Source organism: Natator depressus, chromosome 9 (genome assembly GCF_965152275.1).
Source record: "Natator depressus isolate rNatDep1 chromosome 9, rNatDep2.hap1, whole genome shotgun sequence".
In the NCBI taxonomy this organism is placed as follows: domain Eukaryota; kingdom Metazoa; phylum Chordata; order Testudines; family Cheloniidae; genus Natator; species Natator depressus.
The window spans coordinates 55,222,390-55,240,847 of record NC_134242.1 but is presented as its reverse complement, the minus strand read 5'-3'; the positions used below and the strand labels follow the sequence as shown (position 1 = coordinate 55,240,847).

General features: G+C 51.0%; 1 protein-coding gene across 1 annotated transcript in view; it reads left to right on the top strand.

Annotated features, from left to right (window-relative positions):
• Positions 1-18,458, top strand: part of CROCC2 (ciliary rootlet coiled-coil, rootletin family member 2) — a 219,227-nt gene that overhangs the window by 68,338 nt on the left and 132,431 nt on the right. Inside the window, 5 exon segments of the mRNA XM_074964244.1 lie at positions 5,691-5,906; positions 7,252-7,451; positions 9,025-9,207; positions 9,653-9,797; positions 12,372-12,518. Coding sequence (XP_074820345.1) covers positions 5,691-5,906; positions 7,252-7,451; positions 9,025-9,207; positions 9,653-9,797; positions 12,372-12,518 — 891 coding nt within the window.

Sequence of the window (18,458 nt, the reverse complement as noted above, 5' to 3'; positions counted from 1 at the left end):
CACTAATGTTGCTCCTGGTTTGGGTGCACAGCTCTCTTCACCGCTTCTGTTTGTTTTGGGGCTAATGTCCATCTCCTGACAGTGTAGCCAAGGTCAACATTTTCAAATGTGGATCCCCAAGAGTTGGGCATTAGTTACATAGGGCCTGATGCAGGAAAGCACTTCAGCACATGCTTCACTTTAAGCTCAGGTAATTTCATTGACTTCATGTGCTTAAAGTTCAGCACATGCTTACGTGCTTTCCTGGACCAGGGCCTTCTGTAGGCCCCAAGTGCTGATGTCAGGTCAGCAGGGAGGTGTCTACAATAGCGATTTGGGTTTAATTAGCTTTAAGGGCCTGTTATGAGGCTGGTTCTGGTGGGACCCAACTGAGAGTGCCAGTTCAGGACAAATTGCTTAAAGCAGAGCAATTACAGCCAAGGCTGGGGTTTCTATGTACACCAAGGCAAACCAAACCAGCCAAACAGAGAAGACTTTGGTTTTCCCCACTGGCTAACCACAAGTCACACAAGCAATTCCCTTAGACACTCCAGTTTCCCAGTATCACCACCAGTGCCACTCGTTATGGGGACAAATGGTTATGAAAACCAATACCCCAGTAAAAGAAAAAAGGTTCTCTCGATCCCAAAGGACCAAGCCCCAGACCCAGGTCAATATACAAGTCAGATCTTACCCACAAATCATGCTGTTGCCAATCCTTTAGAATCTAAAATCTAAAGGTGTATTCATAAAAGGAAAAAGATATAGATGAGCGCTAGAATTGGTTAACTGGAATCAATTACATACAGTAATGGCAAAGTTCTTGGTTCAGGCTTGCAGCAGTGGTGGAATAAACTGCAGGTTCAAATCAAGTCTCTGGAGTACATCCACAGCTGGGATGGGTCTTTCAGTCCTTGGTTCAAAGCTTCAGTGTAGCAAAGTTCCTCCAGAGGTATGAAGCAGGATTGAAGACAAGATGGAGGAGCTGCAGCAGCTTTTTATATTCTCTTGCCATGTGGTCTTTCTTTCTTAGTTCCAAAGACAAGCTGTCCATCACATGGCCTGGAAAAACCTCAGAGTTCTGTCCATAGGCATGTCCCTGCATACCTTGCTGAGTCCCAAGGCGTGTCTGCCTTCTCTCAATTGGTCAGTTGTATAGCTGATGGCCCTTAATGGGCCACCAAGCAGGCTAGGCAGAGCTGACACCAACTTATCCGGGGTGTCACCCAGAAGCATAGCACAAGTTTGAACTACAGACAGTATAGAGCCAACATTCATAACTTCAACTACAAAAATGATACACACATATAGACAGCTTAATCATAATCAGCAAACCATAACCTTGTCTTAGACACCTCATTTGACCTCCTTTATAAAAGATTTGGTGCCACTACAGGACCTTGGTTGCAATGATGATCTATACAGTCCCAGATTATGTCAATAATGTCACACCCCCAATGCAAAATTTATGCAGGAAGGGATGACACAAACATCACTGACTGCATCTCAAAAGCTCCCCATCCTTGTTTCTGTCTTACTACAGCTAGTATTGGGTTAGGAGCCGTACCAGTGTATAACAGAAATGGTTTATCAAAGTCATGTTCAATAACATGAATGAATCTCTTTACAAACTCAAGGTAAAACTTGGTTAGAACAATAGTGGATTGGATCTGCTCTTGCAGCATGGTTCCTGTACGTGATCTTGCCAAGAGCTAAAGAACATAGCTACTTTATCCATAAAAGCTCTGGCAAATGTTTGAAACCCAATTAACATCAACTTAATGTAAATATTACTATTGTTTATAGTACAGGAATCTTGGCATTTAGCCATGAAAGCAAGGTGGTAGTGTGCCTCAGTTTCCCTGTTCATACCGCACATCAGGTTTGGAATGTCTTTTCCCCTGTGAAAAGTTCCAAGACTGTGTACAGGCATTAATACTGTGCAACATCAGTATAACAAGGCCCTTTAACATAAAGTGTTATCTTATGTATCACTTTTAACATATTTAAGGGATTTTCCAAAAGATTTGGCACATTGTACACTTTTACAGTTTTTGGTAATAGCAACACATTAGTTACAAGAATTACAATTAGCAATAAAAACAATTTCATTGCAAGTGTCTATTTACAATCATTTTTGTCATGCCACACTTTGGCTCAATACCATTGAGGTTTGGGCCTTTCAGGGTTAGCCTGTGGCTTCCCTTTGCAAAATTAAGGTCTCTCTTTCCTTCCTGTCCTGAAGGATCAAACCCTGGTTTCTCTAGTTTAACAGAATTCACTGGCTGATTGGGTGTGCTCTCTATGCTAATAGCTATTAGCAAGTCCGTCTTCTCCCTGCCAGCCAAGTAATTTGCATTACCACAGACAGGAGCCAGTTCACCAGTTTTCATATCCTTAACTGCTACCAATTCCAAGGCTGGACTCTGTCTTAAAGAGATACCATCCATTTTCACTAACAAGCTAGACTCAAAGTTCTGTGGTCCTTCCCTTACCAACCTCGGCTTCCACATGGAATCAGATGTTAAGTTCACTGAGAGAATACAAGTCATATCCAAAGTGTCGAGAGATGAGAGTATACCTGCCATCCCCTGCATTCTCGAGAGATTAACTACACAGCTGTTCTGCTCTGCAGACTCAGCTACCCAGTCTTCCCTCTGAACCTGAGACACAGACTGTTCACTCGCAGAATCAGCATGGAGACATTCCTCTCTCAACAACCTTGTCTCCCCAACAAGCTGGCCAAACACAGCCACTTGGTTATAGGACTCTTCAACTTTCTTAACAGCTTTCACTCCATCTGAGACCTTCTCAAAGCTATCCACGCTGGATCTTTCAAAAGGAAAGTCAGTGGATCCATTCACCATAGAAAATTTCTGGCTGTTAGGAACTGAAACTTTCTTGGTTAAATCACTTTCACACCCTTCAGTTGCAGTAAACTGCTTGCAAAGACTACCATGAGGATTCCTTTCCCTAGGAGCTTTTCGAAGGAGCAATTCGCCCCTCTCAGAAATTCTGCCCTTACCCTCTTCACTTAGGGCTTGCTCTAAAGGAACACTTTACTGAGCAACAACAGACTCTTTCTGGGTCTCACTTACATCCAGAATCACCTCTGGCCCATCAGGCGGATTCCTACACAATCCCCTTTCAGGCATACTTATAGACTTCCTAGATAAAAGGCTAGAAGCATTCTCCTGCCCTTTGCCACACACAAGTTCAGGAATCTTTTCCTTCGTTCTACAAGTTTCCACACCATCAGTAGGTAACACAATCAAACCACCTTTATGCTCTCCTTGTGCCCTGGCAAGGGTATCACCCTTATTAGACAGAGTTGCTACACCTTTCCCAGCCACACATTAGCAACAGGCAAAATACAAGCACCAGAATTGTCTGGTGTCTGGGATTCTGCTACAACACTAACTGGATGCAACCTAGTTACAGCGCCATTCTCCCTAGCAGACACAAACTTAGGACCATTCCCTTCCTGGGCTTTAGTTGAATCCAGAACCAACTCTGAGACAACTACACTATTCTCAACCCGCACAGGCTGAAAGGCACCTTCTATCTGCTCCACAGACAAAGAAGAGCTGGAGACACATTCTACTTTACCAGACACACAGCTTGGGATCTCATTTCCCTTGTCCCAGCACACAGGGTTGTTCACAGACAACTGCTTGGAGACCGGGGTAGCTCCCTCCATAGGCAAGTCAATACCCTTGACAGACACAGGCACATTTCCTTCACTGTCACAATTCTCCACACAGGTAATAGGTAAGGTATACATCCGATGAAGTGAGCTGTAGCTCACAAAAGCTTATGCTCAAATAAATTGGTTAGTCTCTAAGGTGCCACAAGTCCTCCTTTTCTTTTTTTTAGGTAAGCTATAGGGACACTCATCTTCCACTATCCTTGCCTTCCCAAACTGCTGACTAGATAATGCCATCAGCTCACAAGGCTGCCTAGGTTCATCCAAACTTTCCTTATCAGGCACATTGCCGCTCCCGAGGATAAACTGCTGCTCTCTTCACTACACTGAGCTACTTCCAGCAAATCACAGTTACCTTTTCCAGGTTCACTTTTACAAGCTGTACTTGCCAATAATTCATTACCCATCAAAAATCTACCCTTTCCTTTCTCAGTTAGGGCTTTACCCTGACCATCCACTTTAATCTGCTCCTGAGAAACATTTTTCTGACCAATGAGTTCTTTCTGTGCTTGATCTAATTCCAGATTTACTTCTGAGACATTAGACAGACATTCAGAAACTTCATTCACAGACATACTGCTTTTTTGCTCAGACAAACACTTGGAGAAACCCTCCCCAGGCAAATCATTGCCCAAAACAGACAGGTTTAAGATCATTCCTTTCCTGTGACTGGCTTCCTGGACTGAATAAAGCTTTGACATTTTCCCCAATCAAAAGATCCTTAGGCAATAACCTCCTTACACCAGCTATACCTTCATGCTTAGTACCATTCCATTCAAGGTGGATTCTGGCTAAAGGCATGCTTACAGTAAACTCTTAGAGGACTACAACATTCAGACTCTGAATTGGTAAGTAATCTTCCTCTTTGACCAGATCTGCTTTAACAAGAGTCAGGTTTCAGAGTAGCAGCCCTGTTAGTCTGTATTCGCAAAAAGAAAAGGAGTACTAGTATCCTTTGAAGTGAGCTGTAGCTCACGAAAGCTTATGCTCAAATAAATTGGTTAGTCTCTAACTAGTCTAACTAGTCTCTAGTACTCCTTTTCTTTTAACAAGAGTGATGTTAGAAGCCATAATTTGCCCTAAACAGCTTTTACCATTGACTTTTACACTCTCCATGAATTTTCATTACCAGTCCTATATATAGCATTGGCACAATTTATGGGGCCACCCTCTACTGAACTCACAGTAACAGCATTTACATAAAAGGTGGCAGTGTTGGGGGTACGTTTGGTTACACTCAGACAACTGCTCAGAGTTATACAACATACCAACATTGTTATATACTGGACTTTCAAGAGGATACAATTTCTGCTGTTCTTCCATTGCTTTTTTGACTTGGAGCTGAAGTCTGTCAGTTTTTTGTTGCATCTGGCGGACCCTCTCCTTAGCAGCCAGCCTTTCCTTCTGTCTTTCCTTCTTTTTTCAGCTGGGTCAAGGCTTGCTTCTCTCTCATTCGAATTTCTGCCAGTTTTTGTTCATGTTCCAACTGCAGGCCGTCTCTCAGGGCTTGCAGTTTCATTGCTTCTGTAGCTTCTTTAGTATCAGGTAAGGGCTGTGCTCCTGCCTCCTGATCACTGGCCATTAACAGATATCTCAGTTCTTGATTTGTAGCTTTCTTTCTAAAGCTTATCCCCTTTCCTGAACACAAAACTTTCAGGGCTTTTTTGTCAAGGCCCTCATATGCTCTTTACTCACCCATTGCAACTGCTTTTTAACCAACCAAACTCTCAATACCAAAATTCAGATCTGGATAGCGTGGGGTTCTGACCCAAAGTTTAATTGACCTGGTTCTCTGGATCCTAGCATGACCTGTTCAGAAGTGATGAGCATCCCCAGCTCCTACAGACTTCAGCAGGAATGGGGATTCTCAGCACTCAGGGCCTCATTTCAGGCCCCCCAGTTGGCAGTGGTGGCTGGGTTGCTCTAGTGTAGCTGGGAGCTTGAGTGCAGAAGGTAAAGGCAGATTGGCGTTGTTGGGATTAACCCCCCACCCTTCTCTCCCCAGCTGGCTTTGGCCGATGCTGAGAGTGCAGGGCCCCTCTCACTGGACAGCATGAGGGCGACAGGTGCAGAAGACCCTGGCAGACAAATCTCCCCTTTGCGCTCTAGCTCTTCACATCACCGGCGGGTGTCACCGTCCCGTGCCCACTCCCCATTGCGCCAGGATGCCGTGCTGCAAGCCGTGCAGGGCGCCCTCTGGAGGCGACAGCAGCATGAGCAGGTGAGGACACTGCCTCGAGCTCTAGTCAGCCCCAGAGTTAGCATCTCAGGAAGTGTCCGCCCACAGACTGGGGCTGGTTTCCCCGAGGAGAAAAGTGATGGTGTTGCATCCAGTGGAATGCTGCATCCCAAAATGTCTGGGGGGGATGAAAAGAGGAGAGGCAGCCCAGCTCTGTGAGACTTTTTCAGTCCCAGGGGCGGGGGCTGGGAGGGCAGGATCAACAGCTAACGGAAGGGCAGACATGAAGGGAATGAGCGTAGACATGATTTCTTGGAGAGTCATTACTGTGCTGGATGGACTGGCCAGCCACAGCCCTTAATAGTGGACCAGGCATATTGACCTGCAATTCCTTGTCATCTCCAACTTCCCTACATTCACCCAAAGAGAGACAGAACCGCCCACAAGGGAAGCAGGGGAGCTCGGGAGCATCTCTCCAGATAATAAGAGAACCTGCTTGGGGCCTTATGCTGCTTAGGTGCTGACAGGGGGATAAATAACATGGCATGAGCAAAGGAATAGGCCAAAGGAGAGAGTATGAGATGGAGAAGGAAAAGGAAAGGCCAGAGCCATGAGGGTGCCACTCTGAGGGGCTGTGGAGAGCCAGAAGATGGGGCATGGAGGTGTCAGTTACAGTAGACTGGTCCCAGCTCCTGAGTGTGTGGATTCATCAGCTCCCACTCCCTTTTGCAGCAGGGGCAGGTGTCAATAGACATGCAAGGAGGGTCTAATTTACAGCACCTTGCAGGCCACTGATGAGCTCAGCCTGAAGTCTCCAGCCAGGACTGTCTCTGCATCTCCACATGGGGACCTGGGGATGAGCCCCAGACCTGGTCTCTTGTTGCCTGGAGCAGCGGGAGTGGGAAGCACCAGCTCAGAGAAGGGAGCGTGTGGGCTATCCCATGGGTGGTGATGGAGCCCCTGGATAGAAGGGTAGTGGTTATACCACCATGCCATGAGAGTGAGGGATGTAACACTAGGGCACAGGGGAGGGTCTGGGGGATTCACTAGGGATGAAGAGGAGCCATGCAGCAGCCCTGGGAGAAAACCTTCAGCCAGTGCAGCTTATTGTGTGGGCCTGGTTTGAAAGTGGCATCAGGCCGCTCCTTGGAGGGGAGAAGGTCAGCAAGGCACAGCTGCTAGCTCAGGGGCGGGGGGGGCGCTGAGTTTAAGCTATGTGATGCAGCCGTGAGTAAGTTAGGTCCCTGTGTCTCAGGATCTGCCCTTCACTCACTCACCAGGATAGCAGGGTTCTGGCCCTGTGCATATGTGCGCATGTGCTGTGTCATGTGAAGCAGAGTGCAATATGCGCTTTACCCTTGTGCCTTATTTTCCACTCTGCGGCCAGGAATTGCAATTTCAGCTGGAGTCTGCCCAGGACATGCTGGGCGTGGTCAGGAAGCAGCTGTCCGATTGCCAGCAGGAGGTGCAGGTGGCAGAGCAGCAGCTGCAGGAGCAGAGGCCGGAGCGTGAGGAGCTGGCCAGAGCCCTGCAGGTTTGCAGGCGGGATTTGCAGCGCTGTAAATCCTCAGTGGAGATTCTCAGCAGGTGCACGTGGGAGTAGGATGGGGGGGGGGATCGATAATTACTGTCGGGAGCCACCATACCCTGGGATGGCCTGGCTGAGGACAGAGTCACTCTCCCAACCCCAAGGGTAATGCACGTGACAAGCCTGTGGTATGGTCCAGATGGGAAAGGGTGTCACTCCATAGTGCTGTGTTCAGGATTAAACAAGCCCTGCAGATTTTCAGCGTTTGGAGACTCAGTCCAAGCGAAAGAGAACCGCCCCATTGCAGGTCTCTGGCTTTTTGGGCTCACTCAGACTGCTCGTATTACTGGAGTTGATCTAAACTGTTTGCTCCAAACTTTTATCTGACAAAAGTATGGCTATCTTTGGAAATGAACATTTTCACTGAAAAGTTTTGTTTTCTTTTATTAATTTTCTGGATTTTTAACAAACAAAATCCAATTGTTTCAGCTTTTCGGCTTTTGATTTCTTTCTTTCTTTCCCTTTCTCTCCTTTTTTTCCCCTTCCCCCATATGGGGGAAAGGAAAGAGAGGGAAAAAACCTCCAACACCAAAACCTCAGCTTCCTGTTTTAAAAAACAAAACAAAAAATCATTTTTGTTCTTTGTTTTTGACAAAAAAGGAAAATTTCAGATGAATTTGTGAAACACATGTTTCAGCATCCATTTCTGAGCATCTCTCCATTTTAAGGAGACATGGGTAATGAGACCCAATGATGTATGTAGACATGCACTGGTGAGTAGGCATAGAGGAGAATGAGTCCTGTCCTCCATGCAAGTAGAATGTTCTGAGGAGCTTCCAGTCTGAGGACTGGAGCTCCAGATGTGACTCCACCAGATGTTGCATCCTCGCAGACCCTTCCACCTGCCTCCTTTGGTCACCAGCCTGTGTGAGAAGGTTTGGAACAGTCATGCCACTGAAATTCCTAATGGGAAGAGCAAAGTGACTGAAGCCAGGATGTTTCAACAAAGTTACCCTGTGTGGTTTGGTTGCGTTGGGTACTCGGAGCAATCTGCACAACAGGGCTGAGACATCAGGATGTTTCTGTAGGTTCTTCCTTTGTTCTGGGGAGCCCAGAAACCTCGCTGATCCTGGATCTCAGAGAAACGGCAGCTCTGCGCAGTGCTGGGATGCATCGTTCTCTTATGTCTGGCTTGTGCACCAAGCTTTTTTCCAAGGTGAAACTGGTGGATGCTGATTGCTCCAACATTTAATTCTGTGTCATTGTCAAGGGCCGCTGGATGTGTCATCAACTGGGATTGAACCTAAATCCAACTGTACGTCTTCACTACAATAATGGGGTGTGACAGTAGTTGAGCAGACATCCCCACACTGCTCCGGTACTGGAGCAGCACAGCTGCAGCAGCACACACTGTACAGGCCTGCCCAGGGTGCTGGATAATTACTCATGGGGCTAGCCTGTGCTGCTGTGCCCTAAAATTATGAGCTTCTAACACCGTTGGTCTGGAAGCAGCAGGGGACTCCAGGACTCTTATTTGGTCCAGCCACTGTGGGAGCAAGAGGCCCACCATTGATGTGGGTGACATTATCACAGGGCCAGATTGGTGACTCACAGTTTCCCTCTCACCCTCAGGGAGAAGGAGACCACAGAGGCTGCAGTGGGAAGTCTGAGCGAGCAGGTGGACTCCTCCCATCTGGAGGTGGAAAGGCTGAGGAGACTCACCACGGAGCTGCAGAGGCAGCAAAGCCTCCTGGGGGAGCAGAAGGAGGAGCTGGCAAAGGAGCAGGAGAGAATGAGGAAAGAGCTGGAGCAAAGGTGAGGTGCCTCACATCTGCCCATGTTACTATGGTGTGCAGGGCAGTCTCATTCAGGGTGGGGGGGTGGATTCACCACTCCATGCTGATGTGACGGACGGTGCTGGGGCAGATGGCCCAGCATCCTCCTGGTAGGGAACCCACTTGGAGCCATGCCTGCCTGACACTGGAGTGATGATGCAGGGCTGAGGTGCAGCCTCGACTGAAAGGTGGCGGTGAAGCAGGCGTGGCTGGGGAGCTGCTCACAATGTACATGACTGTGGGCTTCGTTGCCATGGGGGAGTAAGCCTGGCTAGTCATTTACAATGATGCGAAGGAAGCGGAAACTCCTCCCAGATCAGAATGGCAGCATTCACAGGCACATGGCACTCACGTGGCAAACAGTGCAGGCCAGCAGAGAAATGAGGCCCTAATTCATTTTCCTCCCTTTTGCGTGACTCCTGCAGGCAGAGGTCCCTGGAACAGTTAGAAGAGAAGACCTCAGCCTTGAAGAAGGAGCTGGTGGTAGTAAAGGAGTCCTTGAACCAAGCCATTCTGGAGAAGGACGTGCTGGAGAATGAGAAGGAAGGTGTAAGCTGTGCTCTGTCTAAAGTAAGAATGGTGATGGTCTCCTAGGAGCTTGGCTAGCAATCAGCTTTCTCATGAGCCTACAGGCCAATCTGCTCCCTTACTGAAGGCATTTTTCCTCATCTACCTCACCACTACTTCTCCTGTCAGTTCACCTCCTCTGGGGGACAGAGTTTGGGTTTCTACAGCACTGTTAAAAGAAAAGGAGTACTTGTGGCACCTTAGAGACAGCACTGTTCTTTCTCAGCTTTTTCCAAAGTACTTAGAAGTGATGAGCTAGATCCTATTGCCAGGTAGTGGCTGGCAGCCAAACAGAACAGTCAGTAACTTATCACCCAGAGAGCCCTGGGCCTGGGGTCATCAACCTGTGATCCCATCTTCAGTGGGAAAATGCAAGTGGATCCTTACTTTCCACCTGGCTGCCCATGAGAACTTGACTGACAGAATGCTCATGTACCTGGTATGAACAACACCATCTCTGACGGCAAAGCATCACTCTGGGTCTGAACTGCATTATAGCAGAGACCATGAACCCAAATCCAAGTAGGAGACCTGAATCCATGGAGCTGGGATTTTCAAAACCACCCACCTACTTTAGGAGCATGAGTCCCATTGCCTTTCAGTGAGATGTGGGCTCCTAAGTAGAACCAAATGGGTATTTTTGGTTGAAACTTGTTTCAGCAAAAAATGCAGATTTGGTGACACCAAAATGATTCGCAGATTTGTGTCAGCGACACTGAATTGCTTAGGCCTGAAAAATTTCCTTTTGAAAAAGTTGAAATTTCAACATTCAAAAGTTTCAGCATTTTTGAAGCGAAACATTTTGATTGTTTGAATTGAGATTTCATTTAGAAATTTTGTTGAATTTTTAAAAGATTAAAAAATGTGGAACGTTCAAAATGAAATGTTTCATTTGATCAAAAGTGAATTCCCCCCCCCAATTTTATTTTTGTCAAAAAATTAAATTTTCGGGTCAACCCAAAACAATGTTTTTTTTTCTGATTTTTCGGAAACAAAATGAATAATCCGTTATTCACCCCGCCCTACTCTGAAGTCACTGAGGCTGTGTTGGAATCCCACCCAGTCTTCCAGCCTGAAGGCGGGAGTGACACCGGCTAAGTCATATGGCAAGCCGGGGGCACAAAGTCCTTGCCCATTGGCATTATTTTCTCACACAGCCATAGGGGCTAGGAGGATAGGGCTCTGGGAGGGGGGGTGGGGGGTGGAGGGGGGGGGTGAGATGCCAGTGCATGGCATGATATCATTAGGAGCTGATATTTCAAAATGGAAAATGTATTACAAGTTAATTTCTTTGCTTGGAAATAACATGCCACCACAGGCATGACCCAATGCCTGTTGAAGTCAGTGGGTGTTAAACTGGGCTCCAGTGAGTACCTACTGAGCAGCAGCCATCCCTGTGAGGATAGCAGAATGATCTGCCCAGAGCTAAATCCACGCACCAAGAATTCTGTTAGGCAGCATTTTCAGAGGGACTAACTTTTCCAAACTAGTATATTACTTGCCACATAATAATAGTACTGCCTTGCAACAACCATATCAGATCCAAACTTCATCTTCAGTGGGGCAGGGGATGTCCAGACTGGGGAACATGTTTTTTTCCCAGTAAAGAAGGGTTTCCCTGTCTCACTCAATAGTGTTCAGTCTTCTAGGAAATCCTGGAAAGCGACTAGCAGTAAGCGGAGGATAGCATGGGTGGGAGAGCTTTTTAAAAATGTCCTAACCCTGGATGAGTAATATCATACAGAGCGCTGTCAACAATTCCTTTGCAGGGGCCAAAGTGCCATGCCCCATCAATGTGGGTGCAGTCTGCTGGATTGCTAGCTGACCCTGCAGAGTGGACCTTGCCCAAAGGGTCCATCAGGAAGAATTTGCAGGTCTAATTTACGGCGCTTAGTAACAGTGGCGGGCTAGGGAAAGAGTCCAGCACCCACATGCTGGTCTTGTCTGTGGGTGGAATGAGCTGTAGGGTTCAAGTGTGGCAGAGCTGGCATGGGAGGCAAGCCCCCAGGAAGAATTCTCGTTAATGCATCAGTAGCCAGTGGCCTGGCTGAGAATTTCCGAGGCTCCGCAGTGACAGTGGGAAGCTGGTAACAAATCTTGTTAGTATCGAATACAGCCTTGCAAAGACCAGAAAGCTGTAGCATCCCAGTCTGAACTGGGGGTTGAACAGTGCTGTCGGGATGTACCTTGCTGTGGGGACACAAGTTGCAGGAGGCATTGGGCACTCATTGGGTGAGTTCAATGGGAGTTTTGAATGAGGAAGGACTGTGGGATTTGGCTCACAGGTTGCCCAGGTCTACTCCCTATGAACCACATAGGGGTATCTGCAGCTGTAGGAGCCTGACCGCTGGCTTCCCACCAGATGAGCTCAGAGCATCCCAAACCCTGCTGATATCAGTGCTTCAACCCCAGCGTGTATCACAGAACCCAGCCCAGAGACCTCCTCACACTTCACCTCAGTTTGTCACCAGGGTGGAGCAGGAGCTCCTGAATCTCTGGGGCAAGGAAGGTTTTACCTCACTGTGGTTGGAAAACTCCCAGACAGTGTCTAAGTGCTGAGGTCTCCCTTCTCCCCAGGCCAAGGCCAACAGTGCTGAGCTAGAACTAGCCATAAACAAGCTGAGATCGGAAGACTCCAAGCTGAGAGACTCACTGGCCAAGATGGGGGCTCTGACTGAAGGTCTTGCCCAGGACAAGGTCAACCTCAACCGCCTTCTCCTGCAGGTAACAGGCCTTACGCTGCCCATGGCCTCCACTGCAGCACCTGCACTCACCTCATGTGCGTTCTGCCCCTGTGCCCCTCACAAACACCCCAGCCTACACCCTCCATGCTACCCCTGTGCCCCTCAGCCACCCTTGCCCTGTGCTCTGCCCCTGTGCCCATCACACAACCCAGCACTGCGCTCTGCCCCTCAAAAGCACCCCAGCCTACACCCTCTGTGCTATCCCTGTGCCCATCACACAACCCCACCCTGCACTCTGCCCCTGTGCCCCTTACCCATCCCTGCCCTGCGCTCTGCTCCTGTGCCCATCACACACCCCCGCCCTGTGCTCTGCTCCTGTGCCCCTCACAAACACCCCAGCCTACACCCTCCATGCTAGCCCTGTGTCCATCACACAGCCCCACCTACGCACCCCCTGTGCCCATCATAAACACCTACCTATGTCCTCTGTGCTGCCCCTATGCCCCTCACACAACCTGGCCCTGTGCTCTGCCCCTGTGTCCATCATAAACACCCCTGCCCTCTGCCCTGCCCCTGTGCCCCTCTCAGAGCCCGGCCCTGTGCTCTGGCCCTGTGCCTCTCACCCTCACCCGCCCTGTGCTCTGCTCCTGTGCCCCTCACAGAACCCCGCCCTGCACTCTGCCCCTGTGCCCCTGTCAGGGTTCCGTCCCCACTCTGAACTCTAGGGTACAGATTTGGGGACCCGCATGAAAGACCCCCTAAGCTTATTTTTTCCAATTTAGGTTAAAAACTTTCCCAAGGCACAAATTTTGCCTTGTCCTTGAACAGTATGCTGTGTGACAGGGTCGGGCCAGATGGCTATAGGAGAGTAATTTTTTTTTTTGAAGCAGAAAAAAATTTATTTGCATAACACACTTACACAAATCACCAAAGAAAATAAAACAAAACTATGCAACAAAACAAAAGCAAACGCAATGTATAACACAGCAGCCTTCAGGAGAGAGAAGTGTTCAGGCTTGCCTGGGCCCAGAGCAGGGGGGCTTCTTCGACACTCATGGTCTTCCACCCCCCCAAGTTACCTAGTGCCATGCCCAGTGTCACCAACTATTCCTCTCCTGAGAGTGCCCAACAAGATGGGCAAGGCTGCGGGTGGGCAGTTTGGGGGGGGGGCGTAAACCCACATGTGAAAGAGCCCCTCTTAGGTGGTGGTGATGATGGTATCCACAGCGGCAATGGTTGGGGCTGGGGTCTCTCGCTCTTCCCGTCAATCAAAGGGTCAGACGGAGGGAACTGGACGGGGTCACTGAGCAGAGAACCTCGGACAGCGCCCACTGCTCCTCGAAGACATCAAGGGAGTCGGTGGACGCTGCCCAGAGGAACTCCGCCCGGATACGTGAGTGTACTGAGGATCGGAAAATGGCCCTACAGTCGCAGGAAGCTTCATCGGCTAACCTCCTCTCTCTGGTTTTATAGATGGCTGTTTTAGCTAGGGCTAGGAGGAGGTTAACCAGAAGATCCCATGACTTTGTGGGGCCACGGCTGGGGAGTGTGTAAATGAAAAGGTGAGGGGGAAAATGCAGCTAAAAGCGTAATAAAATATTTGTGAGGAGCTGAAAAAGGGGCTGTAGCCTGGCACACTCTAAATATACGTGTGCCAGGGTTTCCCTCATGTTGCAAAAAGGGCAAGTACCTGGGATGGGGGTGAAGCGCGTCAAAATCACGCCCATGCTCACAGCTCCGTGAAGGAGCCCAACTGATGTCCCCGACGGGCATCGGGAACAAGGTGGAATACAGGCTGGCCCACTGGGGCTGCTCACCCTCCAAAGGTGGCAGGAGGTCCCACCACTTTGTATCGGGGTGGGACACCAGGTTGAGGGCGTGAAGGGTGTGAAGCGTGAGTGTGTATAGATGTTTCCTTGGCGTGGTTTGGAAGCTGACCAGTTGCAGTTCATGCAGCCGGGTCTCAGTGAAAGGGTGAGGGGTTTGTTGGGATCTATGGGGTAGGGGCCCAATTGAAAGGTCCGGTGGGCCTGGGGTAGAGGGTGGGCGGGGTGCGCCCTTGCGCAGGGCTCGGTTGAGATAAGCCCGAGCAGCGGGCGTCAAAGTGGCCTTCACCTCCTGAAGTACAGGCTGGGTGGTACGAGGTCTGTAGAACCCCATGCTCCGAGCGAGCAGCAGGGGATCCAGCCAGTCTCCCCGGTCGTAGTCCAGGAGGTCTCCGACTCTCGTGACTTCCGCCAGGACCAAATTCTGGCGCACTGAGCGGGACTCCGCCACCTGCACACAGAGCTGGGGGTTGTGTAGCAGGGGCTCCGCGAGGAGATCTGCTCCCATGGTGGCCGTCGCGGACCTGGTCGTTGAAAACAGTTTCCAGGTCCGGAGGAGGTCCTGGTAGAAGACCAGAAGCCCGGAGAGGTCTCGCGGAAAACCTCTCGGGCAAAGATAAAAGAGCTGCCGGTCGTATCAGAGTCCTTGGAAGCGGCGCAGGAAGGCATGCGCCAATATGCTCCACGTCGAACTACCTGCACTATAAAGGAGCCTCTGCAGGGCCTGGAGGCGGAAGACATGGACCTGAGTGTGCAGACACTTCAGGCCCTGCCCTCCTTCTTTCAGGGGTAGATGAAGAACCCCAACAGGGGCCCAGTGCATTCCTGACCAAAAGAACTCCAGAATCGATGTGCGGAGATTGGTCAGGAAACCTGGGGCCGGGACCAGGGTGTTGAGCCGGTACCAGAGCGTGGACAGGACTAGTTGGTTAAGCACCAGTGCTCTCCCTCGGAGGGAGAGACATTGGAGTAGCCTCGTCCATTTCCGGAGCTGCTCTGTCACCCCGCCTTCTAAATTTTTTCAGTTCTCCGGCGGAGAAGGGTGCATGGCAGAAAGGTAAACACCTAGGTAGAGCAGTGGACCCGCGTTCCACCGGATGGTCTGAAGCACGGGTGGGAGGGAGCTCACCTGTTGCCAGTCCCCACCACCAAGCTAGAGCTCTTGACCCAGTTGACTCGGGCGGAGGAGGCTGCCGAGTAGATGGCCTGGCAAGCCTCCACCTGCGCCAAGTCGCCCGGTTCCTGGACCAAGAGAAGCACGTCATCGGCGTACGCCAACAGGACCAGCCGCAGCTCCGGCTCCCGCAGCACCAACCCTGTCAACCTCCTTCAGAGAAGACAGAGGAAGGGCTCGATCGCCAGACTGTACAGCTGGCCCGAGAGGGGGCACCCCTGCTGTACTGCTCGCCCGAAGCTGAATGGTTCGGTCAGGGTCCAGTTGAGCCTAACCAGACACTCCGCGGAAGCGTACAGCACCTGGAGAAAACTCACAAACTGAGGTCCGAATCCAAAAGCCTGCAGAGTGCCAAGGAGGTACCCATGGTCCACTCTATCGAACGCCTTCTCCTGATCAAGAGACAGGAGGGTGAATGACAGACCGTCTCTACGCCCGAGTTCCAAAAGGTCTCGGACTAGAAATAGGTTGTCAAAAATGCTGCGGCCCGGGACAGTGTAGGTCTGGTCTGGGTGGATCACGTCTGCCATCATGGACCCTAGCCGCAGCGAGATTGCTTTCGCTACGATTTTGTAGACCGTGCTAAGGAGTGAGACGGGACACCAATTTCTTAAGTCACGGAGGTCCCCCTTCTTCGGCAACAAGGCGAGCACTGCTCGCCTGCACGAAAGAGGGAGGACCCCGCCCTGCAAAGACTCGGCCCAGACAGTGGCTAGGTCTGGGCCAAGGATGTCCCAGAACACGCGGTAGAACTCCACGGTCAGCCCGTCCATGCCCGGAGATTTATTGGTGGGCATGCGACGGAGGGCTTCCGAGAACTCGGCCAGGGTGAGAGGCAGCTGTAGTCGGTCTCGGTCGCCCGCACTGACCATAGGGAGTTCCTCCCAGAGCACCCTGCAAGCGCCAGGAGCAGTCGGATCCGGGGAGAAAAGGCTTGTGTAGAAGTCACGGTCCCTCCCACACATCTCCACCGGATCTGTGAGGGGGGTGCTGTCTTCTGCTAGAAGGCAGGTGACGTGTTTCTTGGCCCCCCTCATTTTCTCCAGGGCGTACAAGAAACGGGAGCCGCGATCCATCTCCCGAAAGAGGCGGATGCGGGATCGAACAAAGGCACCTCGGGCCCTATGGTCCTCGAGGGCCCGGAGCTCCTCCCGCTTCTCCCGGCACGCTCCGCAGAGGAATGGGTCCTCGGGGCTGGCGGCCAGACGCCTCTCCATCTCTAAGACCTCCCATTCCAACTGCTCTATTGCCGCATTTCTCCGTCAGCTGGTGCCCCGGGTGCTCTCGCCAGGCCAGCCAAAACTCCCGGAAGGACATCACGAAGCCCTCATCCTCCAACAGGCTGTTGTTAAAGTGCCAATAGGCCGGCCCCGGCCTCTCTGCACGGAGGGAGGCTGTTATGGTGGCTAGATGATGGTCGGAGAATGGGACCAGCCAAATGTTGGAGGAGTGGGCTCGTGAAAGATGGAAACGTGATAAATAAATACGGTCCAAATGGGAGTGGTGTGACCAATGGGCCTCCACCCAGACAAAGGTGAACGTGGAAGTGTCATCCGGGTGGTGGTCACGCCAGACGTCCACTAGGGAGTGATGTTCGACTATTTCTCGGAGAATGTTTGCGGTGGCCGAGCGGTCCTGCTCGTCGAGGGTGGTATTAAAGTCCCCTCCCAGGACTAGGCACTTGTGAGAATCTAGGGTGCTGAGGAAGGCGGACACCCGCTGATAGAATTGCGGCCGCTTCGGGCTCGTTGTCGGGGCATAGTTGTTAACGAGGTTGATCACGAGCCCCTCCATACGGACCCGGAGATGCAACAGGTGGCCCGGCATGGCCTCAGTGACCCCTAGCACCTCGGGCTGTAGGTCGGAGAAGAACAGGGTCACCACTCCATCCTGTCGAATCGTGAAATGGCTAAAGTAGACCCCGTCCCCCACTCCAGCCGCCAGCAGTCCTCGGCTATCGGATCCGTATGGGTCTCCTGCAGCAAAACCACAGAGTATCCCCCCTCTCGAAGGAAAGAGAGAGAGCACCTGGGACCTGCGGCGAGGCATCCAACGGCCCCTGGTGTTCAAAGTTGCGATAATGAGAGGCGTCATGAGGAGGGCTGGGGGGGCGGGGGTTCCTTGTTGGCAGGGGTGTTCGTGGCCCCTAACGGGTCGCGCAACAATCTGTAACCCGTCCCATAAGTGAATAAATTATCACGGAAGCTGCGGACCTGCCCATAGGCTGCAGCACCTTGCCTTCCTGTCCCTCTACCCTCCCTTATGAGGGCCCTTGTGGCTTGGAGGATTTGGTCAAAGTCCTCCCATCACTGGAGAGCTAGCTGTACCTTGTTGCGGGAGCCACGGGTGTTTTCTAAAAACTCCCGCAATGCTTTTCGCAGATCATGGGGGGGTGGGGTTGCGATTTCTCGGTTATTCCTCTTAGTGCAGCCTTAGTGGTCCACTGAGGCGGGCAGGCAGGGTGCGGACCACTGACGGGGCGTCTGACAGGCTAAAGTTATTAGGTTCGTCTCAAGCCTTGGGGTAAAAGGGGGTGGCGGAGGGAAAATTGCAGCTCCTAATGGGTCGCGGCAGGAAAATGCAAAGGCTGCTCCTTGAGGGGGATCCACAAGAAAAAGGAAAGAAATAACCCCAGGGGCGGCAATAGCATTACAGGAGGAGGTGGATTGGACAGGGACAGGGGTAGGGGCAGGGGCAGAGGCGAGGTTCTGGGCTTCAGGAGGCAAGCAGCTGAAAGGTGGCATCTCCCGATCAGATTCGAGGTTAAGGGGGTGGGGAGGGGGCTCCCAGTGATGCCAGGTGCAGGATCTGTGGTGGATTTGGCAGCCACGGCATCAGGTGGTGGACTACCTTCTGTAGGGTCCCTGCCCGGGAAGGCGGTTGAGGGAGGGAGCATGGGGAAAGGGGGACTGGAGTGAGGTTGCTCAGATCGAGGCCAGCTGGCAGAAGGTCATCCTCTCCCTGGGTGACCAGGGTCAGA